The 27,777-nt window shown below is 39.6% G+C and overlaps 2 protein-coding genes across 2 annotated transcripts; one reads left to right on the top strand and one right to left on the bottom strand.

Annotated features, from left to right (window-relative positions):
• Positions 1-529: 529 nt before the first annotated feature.
• Positions 530-6,755, top strand: dpep2 (dipeptidase 2). The gene is made up of 11 exons (XM_068730182.1): positions 530-587; positions 776-936; positions 1,066-1,192; positions 1,386-1,515; positions 1,855-2,005; positions 2,408-2,477; positions 2,936-3,112; positions 4,984-5,068; positions 5,172-5,247; positions 5,787-5,922; positions 6,151-6,755. Exons 2-11 carry the CDS (start codon positions 779-781, stop codon positions 6,355-6,357), a joined length of 1,317 nt encoding a protein of 438 aa, XP_068586283.1. The 5' UTR covers positions 530-587; positions 776-778; the 3' UTR covers positions 6,358-6,755.
• An 83-nt stretch (positions 6,756-6,838) lies between these two features.
• slc12a4 (solute carrier family 12 member 4) lies at positions 6,839-27,421 on the bottom strand. The gene is made up of 24 exons (XM_068730180.1): positions 27,195-27,421; positions 17,813-17,910; positions 17,588-17,719; positions 17,047-17,193; positions 16,502-16,556; positions 16,078-16,208; positions 15,668-15,909; positions 15,181-15,395; positions 14,709-14,873; positions 14,275-14,373; positions 14,116-14,173; positions 13,795-13,969; positions 13,387-13,505; positions 13,090-13,188; positions 12,852-12,971; positions 12,584-12,688; positions 11,440-11,608; positions 10,660-10,855; positions 10,147-10,316; positions 9,801-9,932; positions 9,463-9,570; positions 9,016-9,203; positions 8,645-8,778; positions 6,839-8,514 (listed from the first exon to the last, which is right to left on the bottom strand). The coding sequence occupies exons 1-24, from the start codon at positions 27,328-27,330 to the stop codon at positions 8,423-8,425; spliced, it is 3,285 nt and encodes a 1,094-aa protein (XP_068586281.1). The 5' UTR covers positions 27,331-27,421; the 3' UTR covers positions 6,839-8,422.
• Positions 27,422-27,777: the final 356 nt, after the last annotated feature.

Here is a 27,777-nt window from a genome sequence, read left to right as displayed (position 1 = left end):
ATGACGGCTCGGTGTCGTCAAACACGTGGAGTTTGTTTTTTTAACGAATAAATACCTTTACAAAATACAAACATGGTAGCTCCAAAGTAATCATCATTGCAGACGTGACGAATGTAAAAACGCTGAGCGCATGGTGGGTAAGTAGGTAACTGGACCTGTAGCCTGCTGAGAGTATTTTAATGGTAGCGATTTCATTATTTGGCCAACAGATGGCAACATTAAATCCACAGGTCTCTACGGTGCTTTCAGGTGCTCCTCGTAAATTCTACAGTCTTGTTTATCTGATATGTAACCATCGTTAACTCGTTCACCGCAATGCTTGTATAGCCTTTAAAAGTGAAGAAGGTACAATAAGAAGGAAGTAGTAGAAGTTAAAGTCCATCTGCCATTCTATTGACAGCATATGTGCCTATATGCTTAACACGTAGAATATCGGAAACTGTAAATTGTTGTTTTTTCCGCCATGTCCTGAATGCATCAGTCAGCACAACTGTCAGTGTTGTACAGGTTTGTTCTACACTTTGCTGAGGCGGAGAGCTGGAAAGTTCGCACTGTTGATGCAGTAGTTTCTATTAACGACCTAGCAAGTAAGTACATCGCGGTGTAAACTGAATTGTTTCCCGCTGTTGTGTATATATATGTATAAACTCTTATTGGAACTCACGTGCAGTGAGTTTCACTCCTGAATTAATTATATATCCAAAATAGGAAATGCTATGCATGACTTACGCACTGTAATATACAGGTCGGTCACTGATGTGTTTTCTCTTCTCAGAATATGCTTTCCAGGAAAAGTGCACACAGTGCTTCAAGCGGAATCTGGATGAAGTCCCTTGGACATCTTGTGGTTCTCTCCTCCCTGTGTTGTTTGATATCTGGATACTCTGAGAGAGACAGAGTGCATGACTTAATGTCCAAATACCCCCTTATTGATGGGTAAATCATGTGTATTGTCTCTTCTGCACATCATTTTCAATCATGGAAACGAATCAATGCATTTAAGATTGAAATGCCTCTTCGTGACTTCCATTTTCCTTACGCCCTCTCTCTCTCTCCACCGGTCAGTCATAATGACCTGCCTCTCCAGCTGAGGATACTGCACAACAATCGGCTGAGCCAAGTTGACCTTTACAACGTTAGCAAAGTGGCCACCGACATCACCCGACTCCAAGCAGGCCATGTACAGGCACAGGTATTGCAATTTAATCAATCAGTCTTTCACTCCTGACCAGTTCTATAGTGTAGGTTGTCCCAGAGAGTAGTCTTTGAATAACAGCATCTGCTATAAATGTATGTTGTGGAAAGATCAAACCAATTACAGGCACTTCAGTAACTTAGATATTCCCCTCTGGCTCTCTTGTGTCATGTACCCGTCCCTTTGTCAGATGTTTGCGGTCTATGTGATGTGTGGGGCCCAGGAGAAGGATGCTGTGAGGCTGACTCTGGAACAAATAGATGTGGTCAGACGCATGTGCACTGAGTACCAGGACTTTGAACTGGCCACATCTACCCAGGGTATAGTACACCTCAGCACGGCATCCAAGCAATTTACCCACAAAACCACTATGGAGATGAAAGAGGGAGTTGATTATCTACAATTATAAATGAGTGGGCTATTTTTGTTTCAAGTGTGAATGTACATCCATAATCCTGTGATTTGTGAATACATAATTTACAGTCCATATTTGCAAAGAGAGACATGAAAGTAATATCTTTGCGTCATTACTGAAGAATGGAATCTTACACACTCGCTAACACAAAAGAATAATTGTGTCTTGCTCTTTTCCCCTGAGGCGTTCATTTTTGGATATTGTGCGTACAGTATGTGAAATAAATGTGTGTCTGTCACTGCAGAGCTGAGGAATTCTGAGATGAGGCATAAGATTGCCTGTCTAATAAGTGTTGAGGGGGGCCACTCCATTGACAGCAGCCTGCCAGCCCTGCGGATGTTTTACCAGCTCGGGGTGCGCTCCATGGCCCTGACACATTCCTGCAACACACCGTGGTAAATAAGAGATCTATAGGATGTCACATATGATTTATATAATGCAGAAAGTCAATGATGGCTACATGACTCAACAGAGAATCAATACTAGGGATACATAGGATGATTTTGCCTGAACCAGAACTACGGCTTTACCTTTAGCTTTCGTTTGTCGTATGAGGGTTTGTTTACAGGGTTGACTGAATGGAAAGGTCGACTGTGTTTTACATTTTATTTCTTTCCTTTTATTCAAATAAACCTATATTTAGGCTCCCTTTGTAACTTGACTTTGCATGTAGGTTAAGGTCCCCTGGTCAGATGCCCTAAATGGAGCAGTATTTGGATATATTTTATGGTAGTGGGGGATTCACAAGACAACACTGTCATGATTTGTAGTTTTGAAAATATTATTTTTCAATGCAGGGCAGAATCATCCTCAAAACTTTATGATGTCTACCAAAGACAGAACAACAGCCTGACACACTTTGGGAAGGTAAGCTTATTGTTTAGTATCAGTAATATCAACGACTGTACAAAACTTGTTTCTTTTATCACATTGAACAAAGCATGTTGGCTGGATTCGGCTGGCCTTTTTTGAGGTGATGATGAAGATTCAATTTGATTTAAAGTGAGAAACCCAACATTTGATAGCTATGACAGTTAATAATGATAAATGAATGCTGACATAGAATTAAAATGTTGTGATTCTTTTTTCTTCTTAAAATTCTGTAAATAGTGACTATTGCCTTTTCAAATAACATTTTAGAGTTTTAGAATAGAAATAGCGTAGAATCATCTGTATTATATATATATAGAAGAAAACTGTATTTTTCAACCTTGAGACATTCCAGTAAAAGATTGTGTCAAAAAAAGTGGATCTTGTTATTGTTATGATTTGACTTCCTTCCTTGCCATGATACTGTAAATGCCTTTTGAATGTGTTTTCTGCAGGCCGTGGTGGAGGAGATGAACAGACTGGGAATGATAGTGGACCTTTCCCACACTTCTTGGGACACTGCCTGGGCCGCGCTGAAGCATTCTAAGGCGCCAGTTATTTTTAGCCATTCATCTTCCTTCTCCATCTGCAGCCATGACCGCAACGTACCAGACTGGCTGCTGCTTGATCTGGTGAGAAAATGAATTCGCTGCGTGATTACATTACATTACAGTCATTTAGCAGACGCTTTTATCCAAAGCGACTTACAATAAGTGCATTCAACATTGGTAATCAAAAGAACTACTAGTCACCAGAAGTCATAAGTGCATTTCCTTTTCCAAACAAGCATCTAAGAGCATGAAGCACAGCATAACTCAGAGCCAAAGTACAGTGCAGAAACAAGAAAAACAGTTAGTGCTATAAGTAATACGAATACAATAAGTGCAACAAGCTAGTATGAATACAATAAGTGCTAAGTGGAAGGCTCAGGGTAGCACTTCCTGATTAATTGCTTGTTTACTTACTTGATTGAATCAATCCAGTCACTGATTAAGTTATATTAATTATAATTCTCATTTATACCTCTGACGAAGAACATGCAATTTGTTTCCATAGTTAGATTTTTTTTGTGTAGAAACCGAATAAATACATTCTGAACGGATTTTCACAAATAAACAGTGAGTCCAGACCACTAACAGTCAGTATAATTGGTAATGGTATATTTGCAGGATCAAGAAATCAAGTTAACATCTCTCTGCTGTATTTGTACTGTTCCATTTTTACAACCATTTGCTTCCTGCCAATGTCTGCTCTCATCTCACCATACCCTGCACAACCATGTAAAGCCTGATAATGACACGCTGGGTGAGATTTAAGATCTACAGTGGCTCAAGGGCATTTTGTATATTTTAGAGTGATTGCAAGTCAGCTGACTGTTTGGTACAGTTTCCAACATAAAGCAATGCTTCACAGTGAGTGTTTTTCCTCCAACATATTTTAAGCAGTGAGAACAAGGCACTACAAGAATTTTACGAGCCTAAGCTCCACAGTGTTTATCCAACAGCTCTTTTGTTGATTTCTAGTATACTTTCAGCAGAGTGCTATGGATGAGACTCTTATCTTGATTGTTTTGAAATTGATGATCAAAGAATCAAACCTGAATGTACTGTTTGTCTATTTGAAGTTAAGTATCAACTAAATACCAGTAGTATTAATATAATGTTTGCACTCTGTACTTCTGTCTCTTTCCCCCAACCCTTCTTTGAATTTCTCTTTCAGCCACCATTAGTCCATGTCCTCATTCAGCTTCAGTTTAACCAACTCATTAACTTCTTCACTACTCCCACTCGGGTCCAGATCATTTGTTTATTATATACAGCAGGCTGTACTTTGCTTACAACTGAAGATCAATCTCCTTCACCACTAGCACTTTTTCTCATTTATCCAACACTATGAGAAATGTAGTCCCATGCCAGGATGAGTTAAGTTAATCAATTTCTCTCGGTTTCTGCTGAACAACTACCAACAATATATGTAATCACACATTTTCTAACTCTTCTTAATATTTATATTATAGGTTGTTATGTGTAATATATTACCGTAAGTGTTTTCTATACCATGGAAACGGTAAGAAACATCCATCCAAAAAACAACAGGAAATCCATTGCATTTTCTGATTTGCTTCTAAACATAAACTTGGCATGTAAAATATATGAACCTGTTGTTGCCGTAGATGAAGACTAAATATCAATAAAATGTAGTAACATGGATTTATTTCTCTTACTTTACCTCAACCCAACTCTGGCCCCCTCAGATCCCTCTTGAGCAAGCATGTTTTTCATTTTGGCAGATGTCTGTTACATACCGCAGCACAGGGTTACAGGGTGTTTGAGATAAGACGAGCATAAACCTGATGTTTACCACATCTACCACTACAACTAGTGAATGTAAATGAGACAGAAATAAAGGTTATTTGTGTCTGGAAAATGTATTTGTACATTATATCTCTGTATTTCTTCTCATTCTCTAGACTTGGCAGTGACACTTGTGTGTTGTGTTTCAGAAAAAGAAACATGGGTTGATCATGGTGAATCTCCACAGCAAATTCATATCCTGCAGCGACGAAGCAAACATCTCTCGTGTCGCTGGTGAGGCTTCCGTGTTGAGTCTTTTTTTTTTTGTTGGGAGGTGAATCTGTAGTTTGTATTTCTTATATCGCAGCTGATTTACTGTTCCACCTGGGTTTTGCAGACCATTTTGATCACATTAAGAAGGTGATTGGAGCTGAGTCGATAGGAATTGGAGGGGACTTTGAAGGTGCTACGAGGTAAGAAATATAACACAACGTATGCTAACACAACATACAGATAGCTAGAAGCACTAAGTTAAGGGACAGTAAATCTACATATCTTCCATCCCATGACTAGGATGAGTTGGGATCCTCAGATACACAACTTGCAGAGAAAACAAAATAAAACAAAGCTCATACCAGTTAGGTACACACTTGTCTCTGGCACTCTCCAGATCAATGCTGTGCTTTTGTTAGCCTGTCATGATATCAGCAATTTGGCTGTCTGAGCTGTCAGCAGGCTGAAAAATGGTAAAAATCAATAACTTTTTACTTCTAACAGGCATAAAGAGAGAGCTGGTGCAGTAGATTTGCTCCAGAATTTTTTCCCCCTGCATACAGACACAATCTAGTCCAAACAGGAATGTCACAAAACAAACTATATTTACATGTGTCAAATATTATTATTTCCTCTTCATAATTTATAATTAATGTACTTCGTCACACGAAAACCCTCAGAATGAGTGATTTATTTTACACAACAAAAATCTGTCTTGAAATGTGTTTTTCGTTGACAGCTTTCCTCAGGGGTTAGATGATGTGTCCAAGTATCCCGCCCTAATCCAGGAACTCCTGCAAAGGAACTGGACTGAGAATGAGTTGGCTGATGTCCTTCGAAATAACTTTCTGCGAGTGTTTGAGGCGGTGGAGAGGGTGAGCTATAAGATTAATATATTTTATGTCAAAGAACAACCTTCTCTGGTAAATGAAAGGTAGGTAACTAATTTAAAGGCACGCTTTCACTCCATTTCTTGGCCACAGGGGTGATTTGGATATAATGAAGGATAAAAGGCTTCATGTTTGGTGGGAAATTTCCACAGTGTGTATTATTACATTAGTGTGCATCATCTCCCTCTCTTGTCTCGCTGTATTTCCCCCCAGGTCCGTGATCAGCTGAGTTTGAGCCAGCCCAGTGAGGTCCAGATCACCTTAGAGGAGGTGCAGAACCCATGCAGGCTGGTCCTTAGACGTCCTGTCCCAAGAAGGTCCTCTCATCAGAGTCCCTTCTCCAGAGCCCCGCATGAACTAAAAGGTCTGCTAATCCTGACCATAGTTCTGCTGCTTTCCAGCCTACTTGTGATTGAATGAATATTTAGAAACTCTGTTGAGCTACACCTAACCATGCATCATTTTTACTAAAAATAAGGAGAGCTTAATGAGATTGCTGTATGAATTTGAGGGCCACCCAAGCACTCCACAGGTCAGTAAAGATAAGGAGAGAATGACTTTCTTACCATCAATACAAAAAAGCATTCAATGTGTAGCCCCATTAGGTAGGTAATTTAAAAGTCGCCTCTGTATATACAGTACATATATATTTAAATGTACAGAACATTAATCCCAAGGCACTTTACTATTCATTTTGAAATATATTTATTACACATTTAGTGTGTTGTACCTGTGCTAACATAATATCTATGAAAACCTATGACATGAAGGCGAATGACACTGATCAATAAAACTGCTGAGCTGGCACATTTAAGTTATTTTATTTTTTGTTTGTGAAGGTTTTTTTTTAATTCTTGACCAGTGAGCAGGAAATAGGACGAGGCAGCAGTTTACAAACAGATGGGTTTTCTTTTTTTATTTGATCTTACAGAATAACAAGATATCATGGAGGTTTAAAAAACAAAGAGTGTATTTTAATGTGAACTATTCTGCCCTTTGGCCAAACAGGAAAATGCTGCACATAGAAATAACTCAAACTAAATCTTTAACTTGGAACAGCACACAGCAACACTGTGAAGATTTCACTTGTTAAGATAAAGATTCATGTCTGGCCAACAAAGACGATAGGAATTTGCTTTAGTGCACTCATTTTGATGTTTCCACACAATGTGCAGGGTTTTCACAATAAAAAAATGACCTCATCGCTCTTCAAAATGAATACTAATGGATTCACTAAAACACTGCCAACATAAAGTTTTCATGTAAAAATTGGATTGTGCCAAAACCTATTTTGATTTAAGTGAAGGGAAGGCCACACTCTTGGCTACAGATCGTAGAACAGTTGTTCTCGACACAGTATAATATCCTAAAATACTTGAAAAGACACAAAACAGAGTCTGGAAGTCTCATGTAGCTGAGTTCAGAATTGCTTAAAGCTGAAATTCCTTAAGATTTCAGCCATGGTTGATTTGGCCTCAACGACGGTGCAGTGTAATACTGCAGCAAACACTGCTTGAGCAGCTACTTTGTCAGAATTACAACACAATACCAACTGGTGTATTTGTTTACAGCACAAACAAAGAAACTAATGTTGTAGGAATGTGACGTAAGCCAATTTATATCCTGTGCGGGAATGGCAGACGCCGCCACTAACCATATAGAATGGTATTTACAATTGCCATTAAGTTTAAAAATATCAAATGTCTATTGCAGAAGAAATGCAGACCATAAATAGTATCTAAAGTGGGGTTTGATTTTATTGAAATCTTAAGGACTATAACTTTAAATGAAGCCATCTTTTTTGTGTGCAGATAAGCTTTTCAGGTCTGTAGAAAAAGTACAAATGTAACGGTTCAAAAGTCATTCATATACACTTTTCTCTCATAACAAAAATATCTGTCCAAAAAAAAATCATAAATTATAACTCTTTTTAAAAACTTGCATCATGATCTCTGGCATGCCACCTTTACGGCACAACCAACGTCAACCACTGTGTTCTTTATCATCAGTAATATTTTCTTTACCTCAGTGGGGAAATGTTGAAAGAAATAAATAAATAAATAAAGATGTGCTTCCAGAATAATCAAAGAGCTGTTTCAGAATAAAAATCTGGCATACTATCAAAACTGTTCTCCCAACATGTGTACTAGTCTGCCATAGTCTGTCAAATATAGGTTTATTATCACATATAAGAGGTATTTGTGACCTATAAATAAATCTAAAGTTTTGTAAAGTATTGATTTTTGAGGGAGAAAAATGACAGATTTCATTTGTAAAGGATGGCAGAGTTGCAAACATAGAGGTGGATATGTACACTAGTGTGTGCCAATATTCTACAAGAATAGAAAAAAACTTTTGTACTGAAAAATACATACTTCACAATCAAAGTGACATCCATGCGTCTAACCAGCGGGTTCTGCCTCCTTTCTAGAGGTGGAATGTATTCTGATGAGGCAGACGCTCCTGTGTAGCAGCTAATAATTGATCATGAGTAGATGGTGATAACCTCCCGACCTCCGCCTCGGACCAGCAGCACTCTTTCCAAACCTTCAGTCAACACCTCCAGAAACTCCATATCTGGAATAAACGTTAAGTAAAAACAGCCAAACAATAGCCTACACACTTGGTACGTATGCGTACTTCAGCCCAAAATCGTCTCTACAATTATATAAGACACCTTTTCTTTGATCATATTGGTAAAGGATACAGTTTTCATCTCCATCCGTGTTTCGAGGTGGCCCTGGCATGTTGAGCAGCACTAATCGAGCATCATGGGACCTATTGACTATTACCTCGTTCAGCTTCACAGCCGTATGCATTCTCCGCACATTGGACTGATCCCTAGAATGCAGCAAGGAGGAGAAACAGAGGGAAAAAACGATTTGTGCTCATAAACGTATTTTACCTTTTACAATTTAAAGCAAGCACTCACTGTGAGAGAAACCAAAAGGGAACAATAAGGTGAAAAATGGAGAGAGAAAAAAGAAGGTAAAATGGTTTAGCATTAAATGCTACAGGTTTTATTGGTTAAATTAGAGGCGGTAAAGATGATGCTGAGGTTAACTGAATGCAACTCACGGTTTGAGGCTCATGAGTTCTCTGAAGTTCTCGGGTGCATTGTTTCTGTTCCTCCTCTCAGCCTCACACTTCTCTCTTGTCCAAGTCATCTGAACCTTCTCTGGGGGAGCCTCCACCACTTCCTCCTCCTCATCTGAGTATAGACTTCCCATACGCACCAACGAGTGTCTGTCCTTAACCAGCTGGGCCTGCAAGTGCCATTGGGAATATCATGAGGCTTTGATGTCAATATACTGTATGTAACTAAAACCTTTACTCATAGCAATAAACAGAGTTAAGTTAGAGCAGGTTAAATTCCCAAATTGTACCGGACCACCAGTAGTGAAGAATCTAAAACAACAAAACATGAAAACACAGCAGTCTCTCAATGATTTATAATATGTTATGAATTTTTTTTATTTGTAAAATATTTTAAGAATAACTATTACACCTACAAAGAAAACATACCTCTCTTTGTCTTTCTGCACTGGACAGCCTCATTTGCCTCAACATCTGGGACCGCTGCTCCATCATTAACGTTCTCTCATAGGTGTATGCTGAGATGTCACTGTCATGCTAAAGTAGCATTTGAAAAAATATGTTTTAGTGGTTAATCCAATTTAAACATACTGTATGTCTCTGTTGAACATGGACAGACTGACAATGAAATTAGAGTAAATAAGCCAAGCAATTTTCTCTGAAACAATCTTGTCTGCAGCATCTTGTCATAACAGGCATTTGGTTTTATTACTGAGTTCAATGTTCACTTTAGCTCAGATTAGTAGTAGTGTGTGAGTGATCCTCACCATCTCCACCACCTCCACCTCAGCCTCTATTCTCAGCTGGTACAGGAACATGGCCAGATCTTTCTTCATCTGGATGCTGTTGTCATCCATCTGGGCTACAGTGAAGATACGCATTTTGCATTTCCTCCAAACCTATGCAAATAGACAAATATAACTATAGTGTAATAACATGTGCTATACACAACACATGTGACTATAATTGATTTCAGAAAACACGTCAAGTCCCAAATAACATCAAACTAAACTAACAGACAAGGAAGTAAGTTTGGAAAGATTACAGTGACACCGTTTTTGAACATGTAAAGTAGCATATAGGAATGAAACTCAAAGATATCTGCTGTCTCACTTTATGAAGTTTGAGCAGGAAAGGCAGCAGCATTAGCATCCCCCCATCATGGACAATCCACCAAACGTCAATGTTGCCATCTGTGAAGCGTTCATGGTTGCTCGGGTAGAAGGACACATTTTTGGGCACCATTAGGGCCAGGTGGGCAGCTGTGGTGCAGCGAACTGTGTCTGAGTAGAGATGAAAACATGGAGGCACGGATATTAAACTGTACTGTATAAATTAATTTTGCAACAGCTTACATTCTGTACAAGCCAAACGGAAACTAACACAAAATGTATTCCAAATAGTATATTCAAATGAGCTTTTTCAAGCCCACGATTGCTCTATCTTCAAATTCATAATAGAGAGCTGATTGTTAAGTGCATTTAAGTGTGACAACTAAATACTTATGCTTGAAAACATTATGCAATTTGGGTTGGCAGTCAATTAATTGGGGTGCTATACTGCAGATGCTGATTGTCCCTTTTTAAGTGTCCTATTATATCAACAGTATTTCAGTGAGATTCTTACTGATAAAAGTCTTCCAGGCACGAGGGTCCTCGCTCTGTCTCCAGCCATACGGCCAGCCCATCACCACAGTGTTGTGCTTCATGCCCCCCAGACCACAGGACTGGATCAGGTGGACAATACCCTCCCGCACCTTAGACGCCACCACGATCTGGCAGAAACCTTTGACTCGCTCAATCTCCATCATATGCTTAATGGCCTGGTAGAAAAAAAACGGAGCTTCAGGCTATGATCACAATAAGGAGTAAGCAGATGAACCATGTTCAAACAATACTGAATGCTTAAAAGAAAAGATTTATACAGCAAAACCACCAAATAAGGTTTTACCTTCACTACCTCCCTGTATAGCTCTAATGATAATTATTGATACATAATGCATAAGTATTTTCTTAGCACTAAGTGAATCGAGAATGAGAGATTCATTTCTCCGGTTGTCACATAAAAAAGGGCATTTCTCTACCAAACACATCACTTTATGAAAAATGTTCCTGCAACAGTCCCTTATTTTATCCGAAATGGCTCATTGGCCCCATATTGTAGTGACAACAACAAGCTGTTTCCAGCCATGCCCTTTGATTAAAGTGACAAATGCTTCAAAAACAGTTGCTGAGGAAGAAACGTCACAAAAATTGAAAATTCACAATGAAGCATGTTTTCGCTTCATTGTGCTTTTCACATCACAAAAGGTGGTCATTTGTAACAATTAGTTGCGACGCAGTCAGCAACAGAGTACAATAGAGAATTGTATAGAGCATGTTCAGCACACCCCTTTCTAGTATTTACCTGCTCAGCTGCCTGCATTTCCCCATAGCTGTCCAGGAAGTTGCCCTGGATGACAGAGCCCACAATGGTCAGACCCTTCCCTGCCTTCAGCTGCGAGGCAAAGGTGAGCAGACGAGGATATTTTACGTGGAGGTCCTCATCGAGCTTCAACAGCACGAGCAGCTGAGGTCTGTAGTGGACAGATTCAAAGACAGTCAATAGGAGCCAAAGGTCCGGATCAAAGGTGTGTCTTTGCACCCCCTGTTAAAAGACTGTTATCAATGTATTTAGAAAAATTAATATTGTTTTGCTGTATATAAAGCACAGACATAAGATGATGAAAGTGTTCATCTATCAAAACAAGATTTACTGAATGATCATTGGCAGTAGGTTGATGAAATTGGAATTTTCAAGTGCCAGTGTCAAGCAGCTAGTCTGTGATTTGCATGTCAAAACACATCGACATGTATAGCTTAAAACAGGGATGTTAAGCCATTTGCTGCTGTGATCCTGTAAATTTCCCCACTGCGGGACTAATAAAGATTATCTTATCGTATCGAACTGTTAAATGACAGTATTTCCCTGTGAATAAGGTAAATGCTGGAGAGACAACATTTATAAATGTGACCTAAACATATAAAATAACTATTGTCTCTTCTCTGCCAAATTTATCTCAGTTATAACCTAGACTTTTTACCTCTGAATCACCCAGTCAGTGCTTACTGGACTACCTTCTTTACATTTTATTGACATACTGCCTCCATTCCATTCTTTGTTCCACATTCAAAACTTTCACTGTCATCGCATTTAGAATGAGTGGCAAACGAGGAAGTGCCGCATCAGAGTGGTTATACATTACATCAGAAGATGTCATGCTAACTTAATGGAAATGCCCAGCAAGCAAGCTAGAAACATTAAAAATGAAACCCTTCCTATGGCCACAACTTCCCAAAACTGTACATAAATACATGGCATTTACTCATTGTGTGTCAGTATGGATTACAGCTGCTAGTAAATCTATCATATGTTGATTCATTTGTGTGTCATTATCATCATTCTCCAGGGATATTTTTATAGAGGGTAGATGACCTATTTTTTATATTCCACTATGGATTGTGGCTTTTTGTGGATACATTCAGAGAGTTTCTTGCAGGTGTAGCTGTACCTCCAGTTCTTGGTGTGTGGGGGTCCAACCTCTAGCCTTAACAGGGAGTAACGTGCAGCACTAAGGGACAGTCCTCGTATTCCGTCTCCCCACTCCTTCTCTGCTCTGTTGTTGTTTGTGAGTGGGAGAGACAAAACACAAATATAAGGGATGACAAACAATGTAAGTGGGCTGCTGTCCGCCAGCTTCCATTACAGATATGTCAGACAGAAACACAGAGACACAACCAAAGACAAATATACAAATGCTAATTAGACAGGAGACATACCCTTGGTACTCAATGTATTTGTAGATCATCCCAGCAATTACCATGGCCACAATAGCGTAGTACCAGGAGGAGATGAACATCAGAGCCAGACACATACTCATGCCAAGGAAGGACAGAGCCCTGTGGGTGTGACACAGATGTTTTGGCATTACAAGAACAGCATTATTATTTACAAGTATGACTGTCCTGACTGGTGAAAAGGAAGTGTGCTCCCACCCCTTGTAAGAAATGTACTCACCAGTGGTAATATTTAAACCTCGGCCTCCAATTCGGTGTGCGTAAAAGAGTCTGAACTGCGCAGGCTAGGTTCACAAAGAGATAGCACATCAAGAAAAACCTGTTGAATAAACACAAGGAGAATTGCCAACATATTTGAAGTAGATAATACATCTTTAGTGGTGTAGTTGGCCTCAACCAAACTCAGAAATGATGAAATGCATGTACACAATATTTGAGTCAAATACATTTATGGGGTGTGTGTATTTTATACTTGGCACATGTCATATTGTTGCCATGTGTATGTATGTGAGCTTACATGGAAAGGATGGGAGCCACCATATCTAGTGAGGCAATAAGGATGCCCAGCTCAGCTATGAGACCAGTCAGTAGTAGGGCCCATGTAGGCTCTCCATTGGTCTTTCCATGACCAAACACCTGAAACAAAAAAATGAAAAACCCTTCATAAGAAGCAATGCAAATCACTTTCATGCATCATATTCAAATAAGCCTGCAAGTCAAATATTAGCAAATATTTCCAACTCAACATTGAATGTGATTCAGAGGTTATCCTGAATATTCAACTTATCGCATGTTTTGGAAGTAATAACAAACAGACTATGGAGTAACTGTTGTCTCTGACTGTATGTCAGTTAAGTCTTTGTTAGCCATTTCTGTCTTGCAACAACAATGAAAAGTTTATCATCAACAGTGTGTACTGTCTCACCCTGAGAAAAGGAATGATGTTGTCCTTGGCAATAGCCTGAAGAAGTCGGGGAGCCCCAGTGAGGGACTGAAGGCCCGCCCCAACAGTAGAGAAGAAGGAGCCAATGACAATAACCCACGGAGACGGCCAGGAGAGCGTCCCCACCACCAGGTTTTTTCTAACTGCATCTCCAAACCTACAAGTACATAAATACTGAATATGAAAAAGAATACGTCTTGACTTTTATGATGAAGTTATCTTTATTTTGTATTGCTTATTTTTACTTAACCAGAAGTGTTTTGATAAAAGTGCAAACATGCAGTAGGACACAGGTGAACTTACTTGTCCCTAAGGACTACTCCTTCAATACAAGACCCAAACAGGACCACAGAACTGAAATCTGAATACAAGAAGTCAAGGAGCTCAAGGTGACACAACGATGTACATTAAATCTGCAAAGATTATTAGTTTTATTCTGGGTAGTCACCAAAATAAGGATACAAACAAGTGATGTAGTAGTAATAGCTAAGATAGTTCCCACAGGGATGGACTTTTGAGCGTCACGGAGATCCCCAGACCTGTTGGAGCCTGCCATGATCCCTTCAAGGCAAAATAGACAATTGATAAAAATAGAACACATGTAAAACCTGTTTAACTATGCCCCCTGCTGGTTGGATTAGGGGAAGGTTTAAATCTTTGCTTTTTCACTGAGTGCAAGTTATTTTTGTAAAAAATGTATCTAATATAACATAGCAGGTGGCTTAAGATCCAATTTGCAATTGATGGCTTGATACTGTATCAAAAATCATGTCTACATTATAGATTTACATTTGTTTGTCACAATCATAATTTGATACATGACTTAAGATTTAGGGTAAACAAGTTTGGAAAGAATCATTTTGAACTTCCATGCAGACAATAGATGTGTTGTTTACCTGTGGCAGATGGGAAGAAGATCCCCACAAGGAGTGTGAATGAAGTAGCGATGTCGGCTGACACATACATGCCAAAGTTCTCCATGGCACCATGGGCATCCACTGACTGTAGCCCCGCTTTCTCTAAGATCTCCCCTTTTTGTTGGTAGTCGCCCCACATGTTCTCTAACAACAGAGAGCTGACATTGAAAACATTGCCAACAAATGTATTAGAAGAGACTATAATTCTAACAGGCCTGTGTGTTATTCACTGATGCAAGAAATTTCTAAATTTAGGGATATCATTTTGACAAAACATCATACATTTTCAAGATAATGATTGTTGATTCTTAAAATTCCTAAAAATGATAGCATAATGTGAAAAATGCTAATTGTTTTTACATACTTGGAACATTATGAGTTGTTAACTTTATCACATAACAAAATCTCATAGTGTGTATTTTAATCCCTCTGCAATTTACGATAAATTTACCTCTAATAATCCCACTGCTCAGTCCAGGGATGCCCGGTATCTCTGTCACATTGTTCTGAATGAAGTAGTCATCACACTGAGCGCTGCTCAAGTTCCCCAGCAGACAGAACCTTTCCCACAGCTGACTGGGTACTGTGATGTTGCCCTTTATCACAGTCTTAGCACATACATCGAAGCGATCTCTCACCAACGTCCTGTTTCCCAGCATGCAGATCCTACAGCAATTACATGGAGACAATTAAAATCATGACTATGTTAACCATCATTATTTCCACCACTAACATAATGGTGGCCAGAGTCATAACAACACAGGAAAAAACTATGATGAAACAAAATAATAATAATAATAAGAGAAAAAACAGCATTATTTCTCCATTTAGAATTAACAAAATTAGCACTCTCTCCCCAATAAGAACTAAATCAGTATTATTGTCCCCATAATTCACACTACTTTCTGTTAAGGCACATGTTTATTCTTCAGACTTACGGGAATTCTGGGGGATGAGTCATGGATTTGAATGCCCCCGCATAGATGGAGACAATTGAGATAATGACGCAGGCCAGGAAAAGAGAGGCCAGCTTGTTGACATATTTGACTCCTACAAAAACTACCACAGCCATTAGGCTGAGGCAGATAGAGCCGTAGACTCGCATATTATTCAGCATGGCACTGTCACTCCCAAGAGTGTCTGTGGCGTGAAATATGGCCGCCTGGGGGACCAGATATTTCTGAGGAGAGAATCATTTTACAACAGGACCATTACTGACATATACAGTGCAGTTAAACGTCATGTATTAGCTAACATATTTTAATAAAGAACAGCATTTTGGAAGCATATCTAGTCATACAAATGTGAGCTGGAATAAAACCTCAGAATAATATTTTAGCAAACTGACCAAGAAGATTTCGATGGCCCCCAGTATATACATGGCAGAAGCAAAGGTAGTGCCCAAATAGAAGCACAGCCCCACAGCTCCTCCAAACTCAGGGCCAAGGGAGCGGGAGATCATGAAGTATGCCCCTCCAGCTACAACAGTAAAACAAAGTGTTACACACAGAAAGCCACTGAAAAGCCCACAGTCTGTACTATATGCAGTGGGACACAACAGTACATTTCTGCTGCCCTCAAGTGGAAGAAAATGTAAAGGCAAATTTAACTTCTGCATCTATTCAGTGAGATTCAGAGCAGTCTGGATATATCATATATCAATATATCATCATTTCACAAAATCTTGTAAAAAAAAAAATAAAATATATATATATATATATATATATATATATATATAGTGAATATATAGTGTGAGGGATTTAAAGTATTACCTGGAACAACACCATTAGTTGCAATGGCACTCATTGATATGGCTGTGAGCATTGTCTGTAAAGGAAAGGAGAAAATATGGTTAAGATGGAAAAGGACACACATATGTGGGTGTTACGTTAATTAACATGGATTATCTTGAGTAACATGATTTCTAGAAAGAGACATTGCTGTTGACTTTTTTCAAATACATTGTTTTGGTGCTTTGAGCACCACAAGCCAAGTTCCACATCTCCAAAACCAGGCAACTGAGACTAAAACAATCTAGATTGATAATTAGCACGGCAGGTAAGAAAAAACATATGCAATATTTTAGATTTTCTGATGACTGGTTCCTTTAAATAATTTCTGCTGCTAATACAACTGTGTGGATTTTATTGATTGGTTTAGCAACAAAAGCTGGCTCTCATTGTTGGCAGAATCAACACAGCAAAGTAGTGTGTGTCTGTGTGCAGTACAGTACAGTACAGTTTGTGTGCGTGTGTGTGTGTGTGTGGGGGGGGGGTTACAGTACAGCAGTATGGTACGTGTCTGTGCTCATACTAACACAGGAGCAGCACATGAGGACAATCAGGAGGGACTGCATGATGCCAGCCATCCCAACAATCCACGTCAGTCGGAGGAAGAGAATGACACCAAAGATGTTCTGCAGACACGGCAAGTAGACTCCCATCAGAGTGCCCATGTTGGGAGACTGATAGAGAGAAGGAAGGAGAGAAGGAGAGGGGCATTAGAGAAAAAGAGAGAGAGAGAGAGAGAGGAGAATATTGACCATGACATTGCAGGAAACACATGTATTGATCATTTGTATTGATTTGTGTTCTTTCTTTTTTTAAAGGTCATTCCATCATGTTATCAGCTCTTTGCACGTATCCAGGTCTTACACAGCCACAGTCGCACGGCAGAGCTCGCAAAGGCATTAGCAATCAATCAACAGCTCTTAATACAGAACTAGAACTTGGATAGTGAGGCAAGGAGAGAGCCAGAGATGGAGGATAATGTTTCTAAACTTCCAAAGACTGACTGTACAAGTAATTAAAAATAAACAGCGAGGCATAGTGTTCCTCTGCTGTTCCCCGTCTCCTGACCTTGGGGGTCTTCCTACGTGACGCCTCAGTGCTCTCTGCCTCCTCATGCTCCTTGGCTCCCTGGGTGATGTTGGTGTAGCTGACCAAGCGGCTGAGCAGAGAGGAAACCTTCGGCCGGATGTCCAGCTCTTCCTGGAGGAAGAAAGTGGGGGGAAGAAGTTCAATTAATGAGTTTGGTACAAGTCTATCGTCTGACAGAAATATTGGGAAATAAAAATAACGGACCTCAAACAAAGCCAAGTTCCTGTCATAGAAGTCATTCTTCTTGTAAGCAGCATCAGCACTGTTGAGAAATGGACTGTCTTCTTTATGATTCCCATGTCCTATTAGAGAGAGGATAAATAACTTAAGGTTAACAATAAAAACAACTTGCTTTTTGGCCAAGCAACAATTTGAGCTATAGGGTCAATCAAATATTCTCCTGTCAATGAATCAGGCAAACATTGTTCTTAAAGATATATTGGAGGCATGCTGGTAACATAAACTGCAACATCAAGTCAATGTGCTTTACTGACGGAGACATGATTTATATGAAAGTTTGTAAAACCTGCAATAATTCACCACCCTGTCTTAAGACGATGCTTATTTACTGTAAAAACCAGAGGCTTCTCTAATGTAACAAGACAAGTAAATTGGTGAAATCAATGCCTACTTACATTAACAGTCATTGATGGATAAAAAATGAAATAGCCTAATTAATGTCACCAATTTGTGTTAAAAAATATAAATAGCAGCTCAATGCCATTGCCTGTGCAGTAATTAGTATAGACATATACCAATTTCAAAAATGTTCCATGGCAATTTGTTTTCAATATTCAGTCAGCTTTTAACTGTCACTATAAATTATAATTAGAACATCTTAATAATCCTCATGTAGCAGTAAACTTCAGGGATACAACTCCTGCAGTGAAGCTGCAGTGAAGGGCCAAAAGCAGCACAGACCGACAAGGAAAAGTCCAAGTGATAAACAGGCATATAATTAGATTTTACTCTCATTAACTTTTGAAGAAAAGAATCAAGCAGAGATGAGCACAGTGCCTGGGGCAATTATTGCACGCAAAGTAGCACACACACACACACACACACACACACACACACACACACGCGCATACACACACATTCACACACCTCATTACCTAGAAATGACTTAACCTTGGGTTATTAGAGCATGTAAACTTTAACGACGGCATCTCAAAGCCAAAATTAATCCTGCAACAAAAAGTCTGTCAATTTACCAAGAGTCCATGAAATAGAAACATATTCTCAACAGCGTTGAAAATACACCAGCTTTGTTGTAAGTGAGTTGGTTGAGCTTCAGTGCTGGTCTTCACTCACCTGTGTTCTGTGTCCCACTGCCTTCACTCTGGGTAAGCATAGTTATGAGCTGTGTGCAGACTGCCACAGAGTACTCTGTGCTCTGGCTTGGGGAATCGTCGATTACTATCCAGGGCACTCGGTTGCCCGGGGTGAATACTCATTCAGGGGCCTGATTTAACACATGGTGCACAGTGAGGGGGGTGAGAGGTGGGGAGTGGAAGATACGGTGGTAACTCTCTGACTAACAAGCTCAAGCACACACACATGCACGGCACATGTTTGCTCAAAGGGATATAAGAGCCTTGGGCTGGGTTGAAGGTATCCCAAAAAAAGTGCAGTATTACAGTATTTGTATTCCTAAATTGTACTGATGTTCAGTGTGGAAAAATCATGGGGTATCATCAGACCAAGCCATTATTCCAAGAATATAGCAATAACCAAAACATTAACTTGAATGTGATGTTGAGAGACAAGACATGATGTAAATTTGCTCAATTAAAGCAAGGTTTGTCTAAGGTTTTTTACAATAAACACACACAAATGACAAGGTAGGACAAAATGTAAACCATACTTGCAAAAAAAAAAAAAGAGATCATTTGAGGCATGAAAGCCAAATTCCCATGGGTCTGTCTTTACAGATCCCTAACAACACAGAAGGATGGGAGTTATGCCTGGGAAGAGATAGAAATAAAAACAATGCTAACACTGTCCTCTAGTGTCATCTCGCTGTCAGTGGTATGGTATAAAAACATAGTGTGTTTGAAGCAGCAATGAAGGGAGACTACTGTAGATGAGATAGAGGCGCAGATTGATGTTGCTTCATAGAATTACATCCGTTCAAAAGTTTCCTGGCAGGAGCTGTACTCAGTCGGTGTCGCTCCAAAGACTATATCCTAATGTTAAAACCAAAAATAGTTCAGCTTCCGGCTCATTACGTTTATCGGACCAGCAAAATAAAAGACACTTTAACAATGAGGAAACAGTGGGGGTCTCTTGTTAATAACCTCACATTAAATGTCTAATTAAAAGGATTAAAGATTAACTGGCTTGTTATGAAGGCACATAAGAGTCTTGCTGTGTGCCCAGAACAGCACAGAGGCTTTGCAGCAGCATGTACCGACAGGTCACCTGTGACCCCACCAAAACAGCTCCACCGCCAGAAGATCAAAGACTGTTACATTCACAGAAGGCTATCAGTTAAGCAAGGGCGTACATGACTTTTACTTTCCACTGACTAACTACCTAGAGACACGCTACTGTATAATTTTCCTCTTCGGTTATTGAAAGGATGGTTTCTTATCTAAGAAGTATAAAGTGTTGGTGTTGGGGTAAACTTACAACCTTGTCAGAAATAAGTAAGACACATATTTAAAAACACACACTATCATAAGCCATGATTATAAGTAATATTTGAGCTTTTGTATTGCACCAAAATTCCAAAGTAAATGTTTAGACAGACTGCCTATGTTTCAAGGAATGCTGGGTATGATTTGCTGTGTGTTTACAACTAGATCAATTCCCTGAGTAGATATTACGTTGTCAAGTGTTTTCAAAGTGCAAAGTACATGACTTGAGGCAACTCTACATCGACAACATCAATATTACATCAAAAAAGCAACTTGCAAAACTTCTTCAAGACATTTTTTAGCAAGCAGGGCATTAGTTTACTTTGTCAAGACTGCACAGTGTACTTGGGTGGGATATTTGGAGTATTCAAGAGGTTTCACTTTTAAATTTCAAAAGGACTTTTCAAAAGCCAGTAATGTTACAGGCAGAAGGAAACTTAACAGCAATGTGTGCCCTTTTTTAAAGCCGATTAGTCATGGAAAACAATATCCCTGTCCATTAGCTTCTTAGGATTTGAAAAAGCTTCTTTGCTAAACTTCCCCTTTAATAAACACTTAACACCAAGAGGCATAGAAGTAGTAAAGCTTAGCTAACTCTGCTTTGTGCAGTTAGTTGGCAATAATGTTCTCCTGATTATGTGTTTGGATGTGGAGTGTGTGTGTTTGGCTCAGTGTGTGTGTTTGTAAAATAGAGAGAGACAGTAAAGGAGACATGTGCATATCCTTTGCTCCTTTCTTCATTTAATTTGCTTCCTCTGCTTTTGTAAGCTGCATGCCATCAAAGCATAGCTAGATGTGATCATGCCACTGGATTAGGCAAACATAACACAACTGTTGCGTGGCAGCAGGTCAAATGGTTAAAGAGTGAACTTATTCCCTATTGGCCGCTATATCCTGCTCATTGTTTATGTTTCTGGGCCTGTAAAATGATCCTCCAAACACTCTGAGCCACTCTGACCCTTTTACTGTCTGAACTCTACCAGCTTTGCTTTTACCAACCAGCTGCGTGAGGCAAAATAATGAATTAGCAACCAATCATCAGACTGAACTAAAACTTTGACATTACTTTTTTAGTAGTTCTTTGTGGAAAGTAGCCCAGCTCTACCTGAATGACTTGAATGACTTTGGTGCAAGGGCAAGTCAATAGAAATTACATATTTGAGTAAGTGCAGATGTTCATGAAAATGTTTGGCTCAAACCAATGGCTACTTAATTAATGAACCGCCCAGGGGGGACGCAGACGTGGCGATCCTAAAATCATTCCAGTGCACTGATTGACAGCTCCCTTACTCTCCCACAATGCATTGTAAAATCCAATCGAAATCCAATAAAATTAAGTAAGTCACTCACAAATGTAGTTATTTACATGTTTTGGTACATAAATATAGTTGCCCTAGCCACTTTAAATTGTATAGGTCTACACCGTATATTTCAGCGTATATTGTCATGTTGGATATGAAAAATCAACATGGTTGGTAGGCATATTTTCCAAAATGCCGGGTAAAAAGTTTAAAAAAATTGATAAATAAAAAAAACTTTGATTATTTCCCTTTTGAAAAAGTTTTTTTTTCATTGTGCTTTTTTCTCCTCGAGCCCATGGCAAGAAACAAAGTAATTTGGCTTTAGCAATAGGCCAATGTTAGCTGTAGTAGCTGTGCTCCATGTGGAGCAGCATCTGAACAGAGCATTGGAATGCTAACCTGCTGAGCCGTACAGCAAAACATATCAGCTTTGATGTGTGCTAATGATGAGAAAAGGACAGCAGCTCAGCCTAATTACCTCAGGGGGTAAAGGTGGGCGGGAAGAGGCGCATCGTACAACAGACTTTCAAAAAGACACAAATTAACTAAATGGGTACGTCAATGGGTGTAGAACTAATGACTAAACAAACCCAAAGCGTGGTCTGTACGGGAGAATTGTCTATCCGCGGTGTCTTCGCAAAATGGCTTCACCTAAGGATGCTTAAGCTGCACATTTGCTGCACACACAACCCACACTCATACATGTTTGCTTTGTGTGAATGTTACATGTACAGATTATAGTCTGTAGAGTTGATGGTACGGATGAACACTCACTGCCGTGTTTATCTACACACAATCCCCCGTTAATATCATTAACGGCACACTACCGTGGAGGTAGGAAACACAATGTTTCTTTTTTGAAAGGGGCTCAGACCCGCACTGGGCCAGCCCCCTCCTCAAACGGTCTGGGGGCGACCCAGAGCTGGACTGATCAGTCTTTTAAAAAAGATAGAAAGTAAATAAATAAATGAAGGAAACAAATACAAAAATGGGAATAAGGTAAAAGAAAAGAAAAGAATAATAAGTAAAAAAAAGAAAAAAGGAAATAGAGTAAATAACTAAATAATATTTAACTCGGTTGACCCGGCCTGTCTGATCCTGCTGTCCCGTTCTGGAGCTCCCTGACGGTGCCCTGGTCATGGTTTGCTGCCAGTGGACGAGACGATACTGCCCCTGACTTTGTTTACTTTAAAAGCTTTGTTTATTTATGTATTATAACATATATATATATAGATATCTATAGATATCTATATATATATATATATATAGATATATATATATCTATATATATATAGATATATATATATCTATAAATATATAGATATATATATTCTTATTATTTTTTTATGTAATTTGCCCTCATTTATGTACTTTCTTTAGTTTTTTCTTTAATTTCAAATGGCTCAGACACACACACACACACACACACACACACACACACACACACACACACAGTTCTTCCATACACTGACTATATGATGTTTGCTGGCGTGTATCTCACTATTCTTGTCGTCCTCTTGTTGTTATGTCTATGTATTGTCTCTTGTCTTGCAATAAATAAATAAAAAAAGAAAAAAGAAAACACAATGTTTACTGTTCATTCTTAAGTAACTTCAGTAATTGATCAAGTTGTACCCTGTCATGTCCACAGAGGAGGTTGAACGTAGTAGTGAATTTACTCCTCCTATACACCAATGTATTGCAGTCTGACTGACAGCTCTTTCCTTGTAAACAAAAGAAGGGAAAGTGAACAAGAAGATACCTTCAGCAATAGCCTAATTAAGAGGTCAAGAAGTATATGCAGGTGTTATTATACATTTTCAGAAATCACACTCCATAATCAAGTATGAGTGCCTTTAAGGCACTTTCAATTATCAGGTTTTGGGAGCCACTGGTTCCATTGTAGCCAATGAAAACATAGTTTCTGTATTACAATGTCCAAAAAAGACTTTTGCAACTTTCATATTTTATTGTATTTTTACATTTATGTCTAACAATAATTCTCAGGAAGGACAGAACATCATACATTTAATGTACAGGCTTTTGGAAAGGCAATAAAGTAGCACCCTGTTGCTGCTTTGCTGGAAGTTACTTCTCCTATTGGGATTTCCTGATCAGTGATGCTAACAACCCTGTTTCTGCCTGAAGAATTTGGACAAACACACAAGCAAAGCAAATTTGAATTTTCTAGAATATGTCTGCAATCACGAGGGCAATATTTCCTTGTTTCATGCTCTTATCTTGTAAGCAGTTCCATCCAAACACTTCTAATGTATTACAATCTGAGCATGCTACAGCAGTGATAATTCCCAAGTTTCACATTCATCACATACCAGTGAAAATCCTTTATGTATGACTCTAAACTATTTATGTTTTCATGAGCAGTATAGTATGTATTTTTGCACTGATCTCTGTTCAGTGTCAAAAGGAAGGCAGTGAAGGAGAGCTTGGTAAATCCAGGAAAAACTGAATGCATTTAAATGCTAGGGGATCCTCAAGAATACCTGGAGGTACACACTGGAATAAACAACATCTGAGCTGCCCTGCTTGCCCCGGCTGTCACTTTGATGTGAATGAGCAGATAAAGCAAAGACGGCAGATAATTGGATGGCAAGACAGTTGCGTCATAGGAAATGATGTGTCACAACTAATTTAGTCAAAGCATGATCTTCTTTGTCATCTATTAGGGTATCACAGTATCACAAATAAGCAAACTTACTGTAGAGTTGTTGAGGGTTGTTAAGTGTTTGTGTGCCCGTCTGAATTTGTTCTAACTCTGTCATCAATTTTACAATGAATCAAATGATAAATTGTAGTTATATAAATTTGAATTTCATTGATGGGTCATTTATTACATCAACAGTAATATTTCCTGCACATTGGCTTTATTAGCTTTATTGGCTCTATTATAGTCCATGAAATATTATGTGTTGTCTTGCTTCACTCTGATACACATGGGATCTTCGTTTGCTGCGCCAAAGGACACTAAGGTAGTAGTTAAGAAGCCCACTTTTCCTCCTAGATGTCGGAGGCTATCAATTGTTTGGAACCATGGCATAAAGGTTGTGATGTTGCAATAAACAAATCATGCCTCAAAAATCTCATTTAAAAACTGAGAAATGCAGGCTCAGAGACAGAAGATGAACAAGAAAACAGTCTACGGGACTTGCCACATATTTCCACAAATGTCCCTTTCTTTCAATTGTTACAGTATGTTCTAAACCGAAAACTGGAAGCACTCATTGCAACAGAAAGTTTATACTTAAAGTATGAAATAGTTTGTTCCCATCTGACTTTTCCAAACTAGAAATTGAGCAAACAAGATTATAACCAGCTATTGGTTGCATAATAGGACGCCATCTTTCTTTGAGGACAAATTATGTTCCAAACAAACAACAAGCAATTATGTAGCAGTAAAAAAGTCTCAGCAAACCAACTTTCCTCCCTGAAATGTGACTACATTAGGGTAGCTTCTCTTGCTCAGGAGTACAGCACAGTTACAATGACCACAGTGTTGATCCTGTTCTGGGCTGAACAGAGCAGAGTTCATAGGCTGAAACAGACTGTGCACTGTGTCACTTCCTCCATGCTGCAGACGTCACGCTGTATAGTTGAGACATCCAACATGAACCATAGACCCAAGCCCACCACTCCCATGATGAAATCATCCATTACACGTAACCACTTTTGGATGGTTTTACAAGTGGGAACGTTTTACAAATACGTTCCCACCCACATGTTTACTGCTTGAATATGTTATAATGCTGCATGTAAAACTCAAGTTGGAAAAGTATTGAATATGTATATGCCTAAAATTAAAAAAGTATATCAAAAGTATGCCGTACATGTTCCAAACTTATTTCTACACTTGTCACTCTCTCCTAAACAAAACTTACTTTTCTTTGAATTTATGCTTAATAATAATTATGATACGATACTTAAATAACTACAGCAATGCAGTCAACTCCACATTGACTTGAGGAGCGGCTACAGTTGAGTTCCAACATGTGTTTGAAACTTAATGGTAACGTACTGCATGCCCTTTGCTCTGTCTCATAATTCATCACAGTCACACTTCCCTCTTCTTCTTCTCCTGCTTCTCACCCTTTCCAGCATAAAGTCATCCATGCAGCTATTAATGCCGGTTGTTGTTCTCAGGCATCAGGAAGCTCTCTTTGGGTGGGTAATAGAGAATTATGACAGCAGGAAAGCAAGGGAGGGAGCAACAAGCTTGTGTGAAACTCTGAGGGTTATATCAGGACATCTGCGTTCCCTCTATCATCAAAATCTAGAAGAGAGTTCTACTTAGACAGCATTCAAGCCACTACTTTTTAACACTTAAATCACTGTTTTGTACAGTATCTTATTAACTTGCATATCTGGTGTTTGAAAATTGTCATTTGGCTCTAAAGGGTAACTTCCATGCATTCCAGAAGTATACAAGCAGAGTGCTAGGTCAACATGTGCTTTGATTCCTTCTTACTGTGCTTCAAATATCAGTCTACTTGAGCCCTGTGTCTCACTGAAACATAGATCATCTCATCTGTGTGGCCAGTTTGCCTGCAAATGTATACATACGCACTCACACATTGATGAAAACACAGAAATGCATTCCATGACACACTGGTTGTTCACTCACTAGAGGCTCATTAACACTAGTGAGATGAGTCTTTAGTCGTGAACTCTGATCCTTTCTGATGTTTTTCAGTTGTAGGGAGCTCACAGTCAGCATGACAGTAAGGTACTATAAGTGGGTGGCCAGTCATTGGGTGGGTTGTGCCCAGCCCGGACTGCTGGGCGCTTGGTGAAGCGTGGGTGCTTCATTGCAAAGCCGCGCCCATGTGTCTTTTATTAAAAACTCTGTTCCCCTGATTGGTTCACTCTGTCAGCCCACACAAATGAACATTGCTCTAACATAATCCTACCCAGCAACTACAAACTCCTCGCTGCTCTCCTTGTATTCCCTCTGTCCTCCCTTTCTCTTCGGTCTGGGACTGTCCCCCCTCTCTCTTTTCATACTGATGCAGTGGAGAAACAAGTGAGTGACAGTGAGAGACAATTTGTGACGGAGAAGTGAGGAGGGAGAAATTTGCTCCTGTGTTGTGGAGCAGCCAATCCCTGTGAAAAGAAATCCCCCCTTGGCACAAAGAGGGCTCCATCTTTTGTGTAAGGAAGCACTTGAGGTCTTTTCTTGTCACGGTGGTACACCCCCCTCCCCCCCTCCCCCCACTTCACACACAGTCTCACCCCACGTTGTGTTTTCCACCACCGTTCTCACCCCCTTTCATTGTTTCCCCGTTGTTACTCATTTGTCCCTGAATTTATTTTAAAAGGCTTCCACGGGCAAAAAAAATAAATACTCCAACATGATAAAAGTAATGTTTTTTGTTTAACTCTACCCAAAGTGAGCTGTAAAAAACAGACCTGCCTGATGTAGGAAAACTGTTTTCTGGCCCTGGAGAATTGCCATGGTAACCATACAACCAGCTGTTTCAGAGAGCTCTCAGGACAAAGCACGCCTTCCCCATGTTGTCCTGGGTGCAACTCATGAAGAATCATTTTTAGGACACATTTATCAAGTTCAAAACTTCATGTAGTGTCCGAGATTAAGAGCTGAGTAAAAGTTAGTTAGGTGAGACCTACCATCAGAGCTGACAGTATCTTGATGATCAGGGCAGTCCTGTCCAGTGTCCCTGTAATCCACCCAGTTAATCCCCTCTAGACTGTCGTAGCTGGACGGAGCTTGATCCTTCACCGGTACCACTGTGAAGTGAGGCATGTTTTCATCACTATCCTCTGCGTCTCCAGCTCAGCAACTCAACATAGCAGGCTAGCTGTTAGCCAGCCTCAGCTCAACTCCCACTAATGGCAACTACATTCCACTACACTGTGCTCACTTCCTCTAGAGGCTATTATCATACTCCCCGCCCACAGGCCAGCCCCTCGTGTGTTTTTTTTTTTGTGTGAACAGAAGGCTATGGAGGTCTCACGGACCCCCCCTCACCCCTCAAGTAGGAGTGACCCGTGGGACACAACTCTGATTGAGGAGTTGGCATTTTCATCCCTGAGTCATGTAAAGTGAGAGGGTGAGAGAGTAGGGTGACCCCTTTTTTCTGGCTGTGTCATAATGACAGCTAACAGCGTGAACCTTGTCTGTTCAAGGTTCAGACAGACCGGCCTCTGTGTATACGGGCCATTCCCAAATCACACAGACAGCTACGTGGCA

Source organism: Cebidichthys violaceus, unplaced genomic scaffold (assembly GCF_023349555.1).
Source record: "Cebidichthys violaceus isolate CVI_PGR_0920_01 unplaced genomic scaffold, fCebVio1.0.p SCAF_5, whole genome shotgun sequence".
Classification (NCBI taxonomy): domain Eukaryota; kingdom Metazoa; phylum Chordata; class Actinopteri; order Perciformes; family Stichaeidae; genus Cebidichthys; species Cebidichthys violaceus.
This window is presented reverse-complemented; position numbering and strand designations above follow the sequence as displayed.

Excerpts from the sequence above, each read along its gene's own strand:
- dpep2 (XM_068730182.1), top strand. The coding sequence starts at position 779 with ATGCTTTCCAGGAAAAGTGCACACAGTGCTTCAAGCGGAATCTGGATG. Across the intron at positions 937-1,065 it reads AAATACCCCCTTATTGATGG|TCATAATGACCTGCCTCTCC; the intron begins GTAAATCATGTG and ends TCCACCGGTCAG. Across the intron at positions 1,516-1,854 it reads ACTGGCCACATCTACCCAGG|AGCTGAGGAATTCTGAGATG; the intron begins GTATAGTACACC and ends CTGTCACTGCAG.
- slc12a4 (XM_068730180.1), bottom strand. The coding sequence starts at position 27,330 with ATGCCTCACTTCACAGTGGTACCGGTGAAGGATCAAGCTCCGTCCAGC. Across the intron at positions 14,174-14,274 it reads TACTACTACATCACTTGTTT|ATTTCAGTTCTGTGGTCCTG; the intron begins GTATCCTTATTT and ends TCTTGTATTCAG. Across the intron at positions 13,970-14,115 it reads GGAGTAGTCCTTAGGGACAA|GTTTGGAGATGCAGTTAGAA; the intron begins GTAAGTTCACCT and ends ATGTACTTGTAG.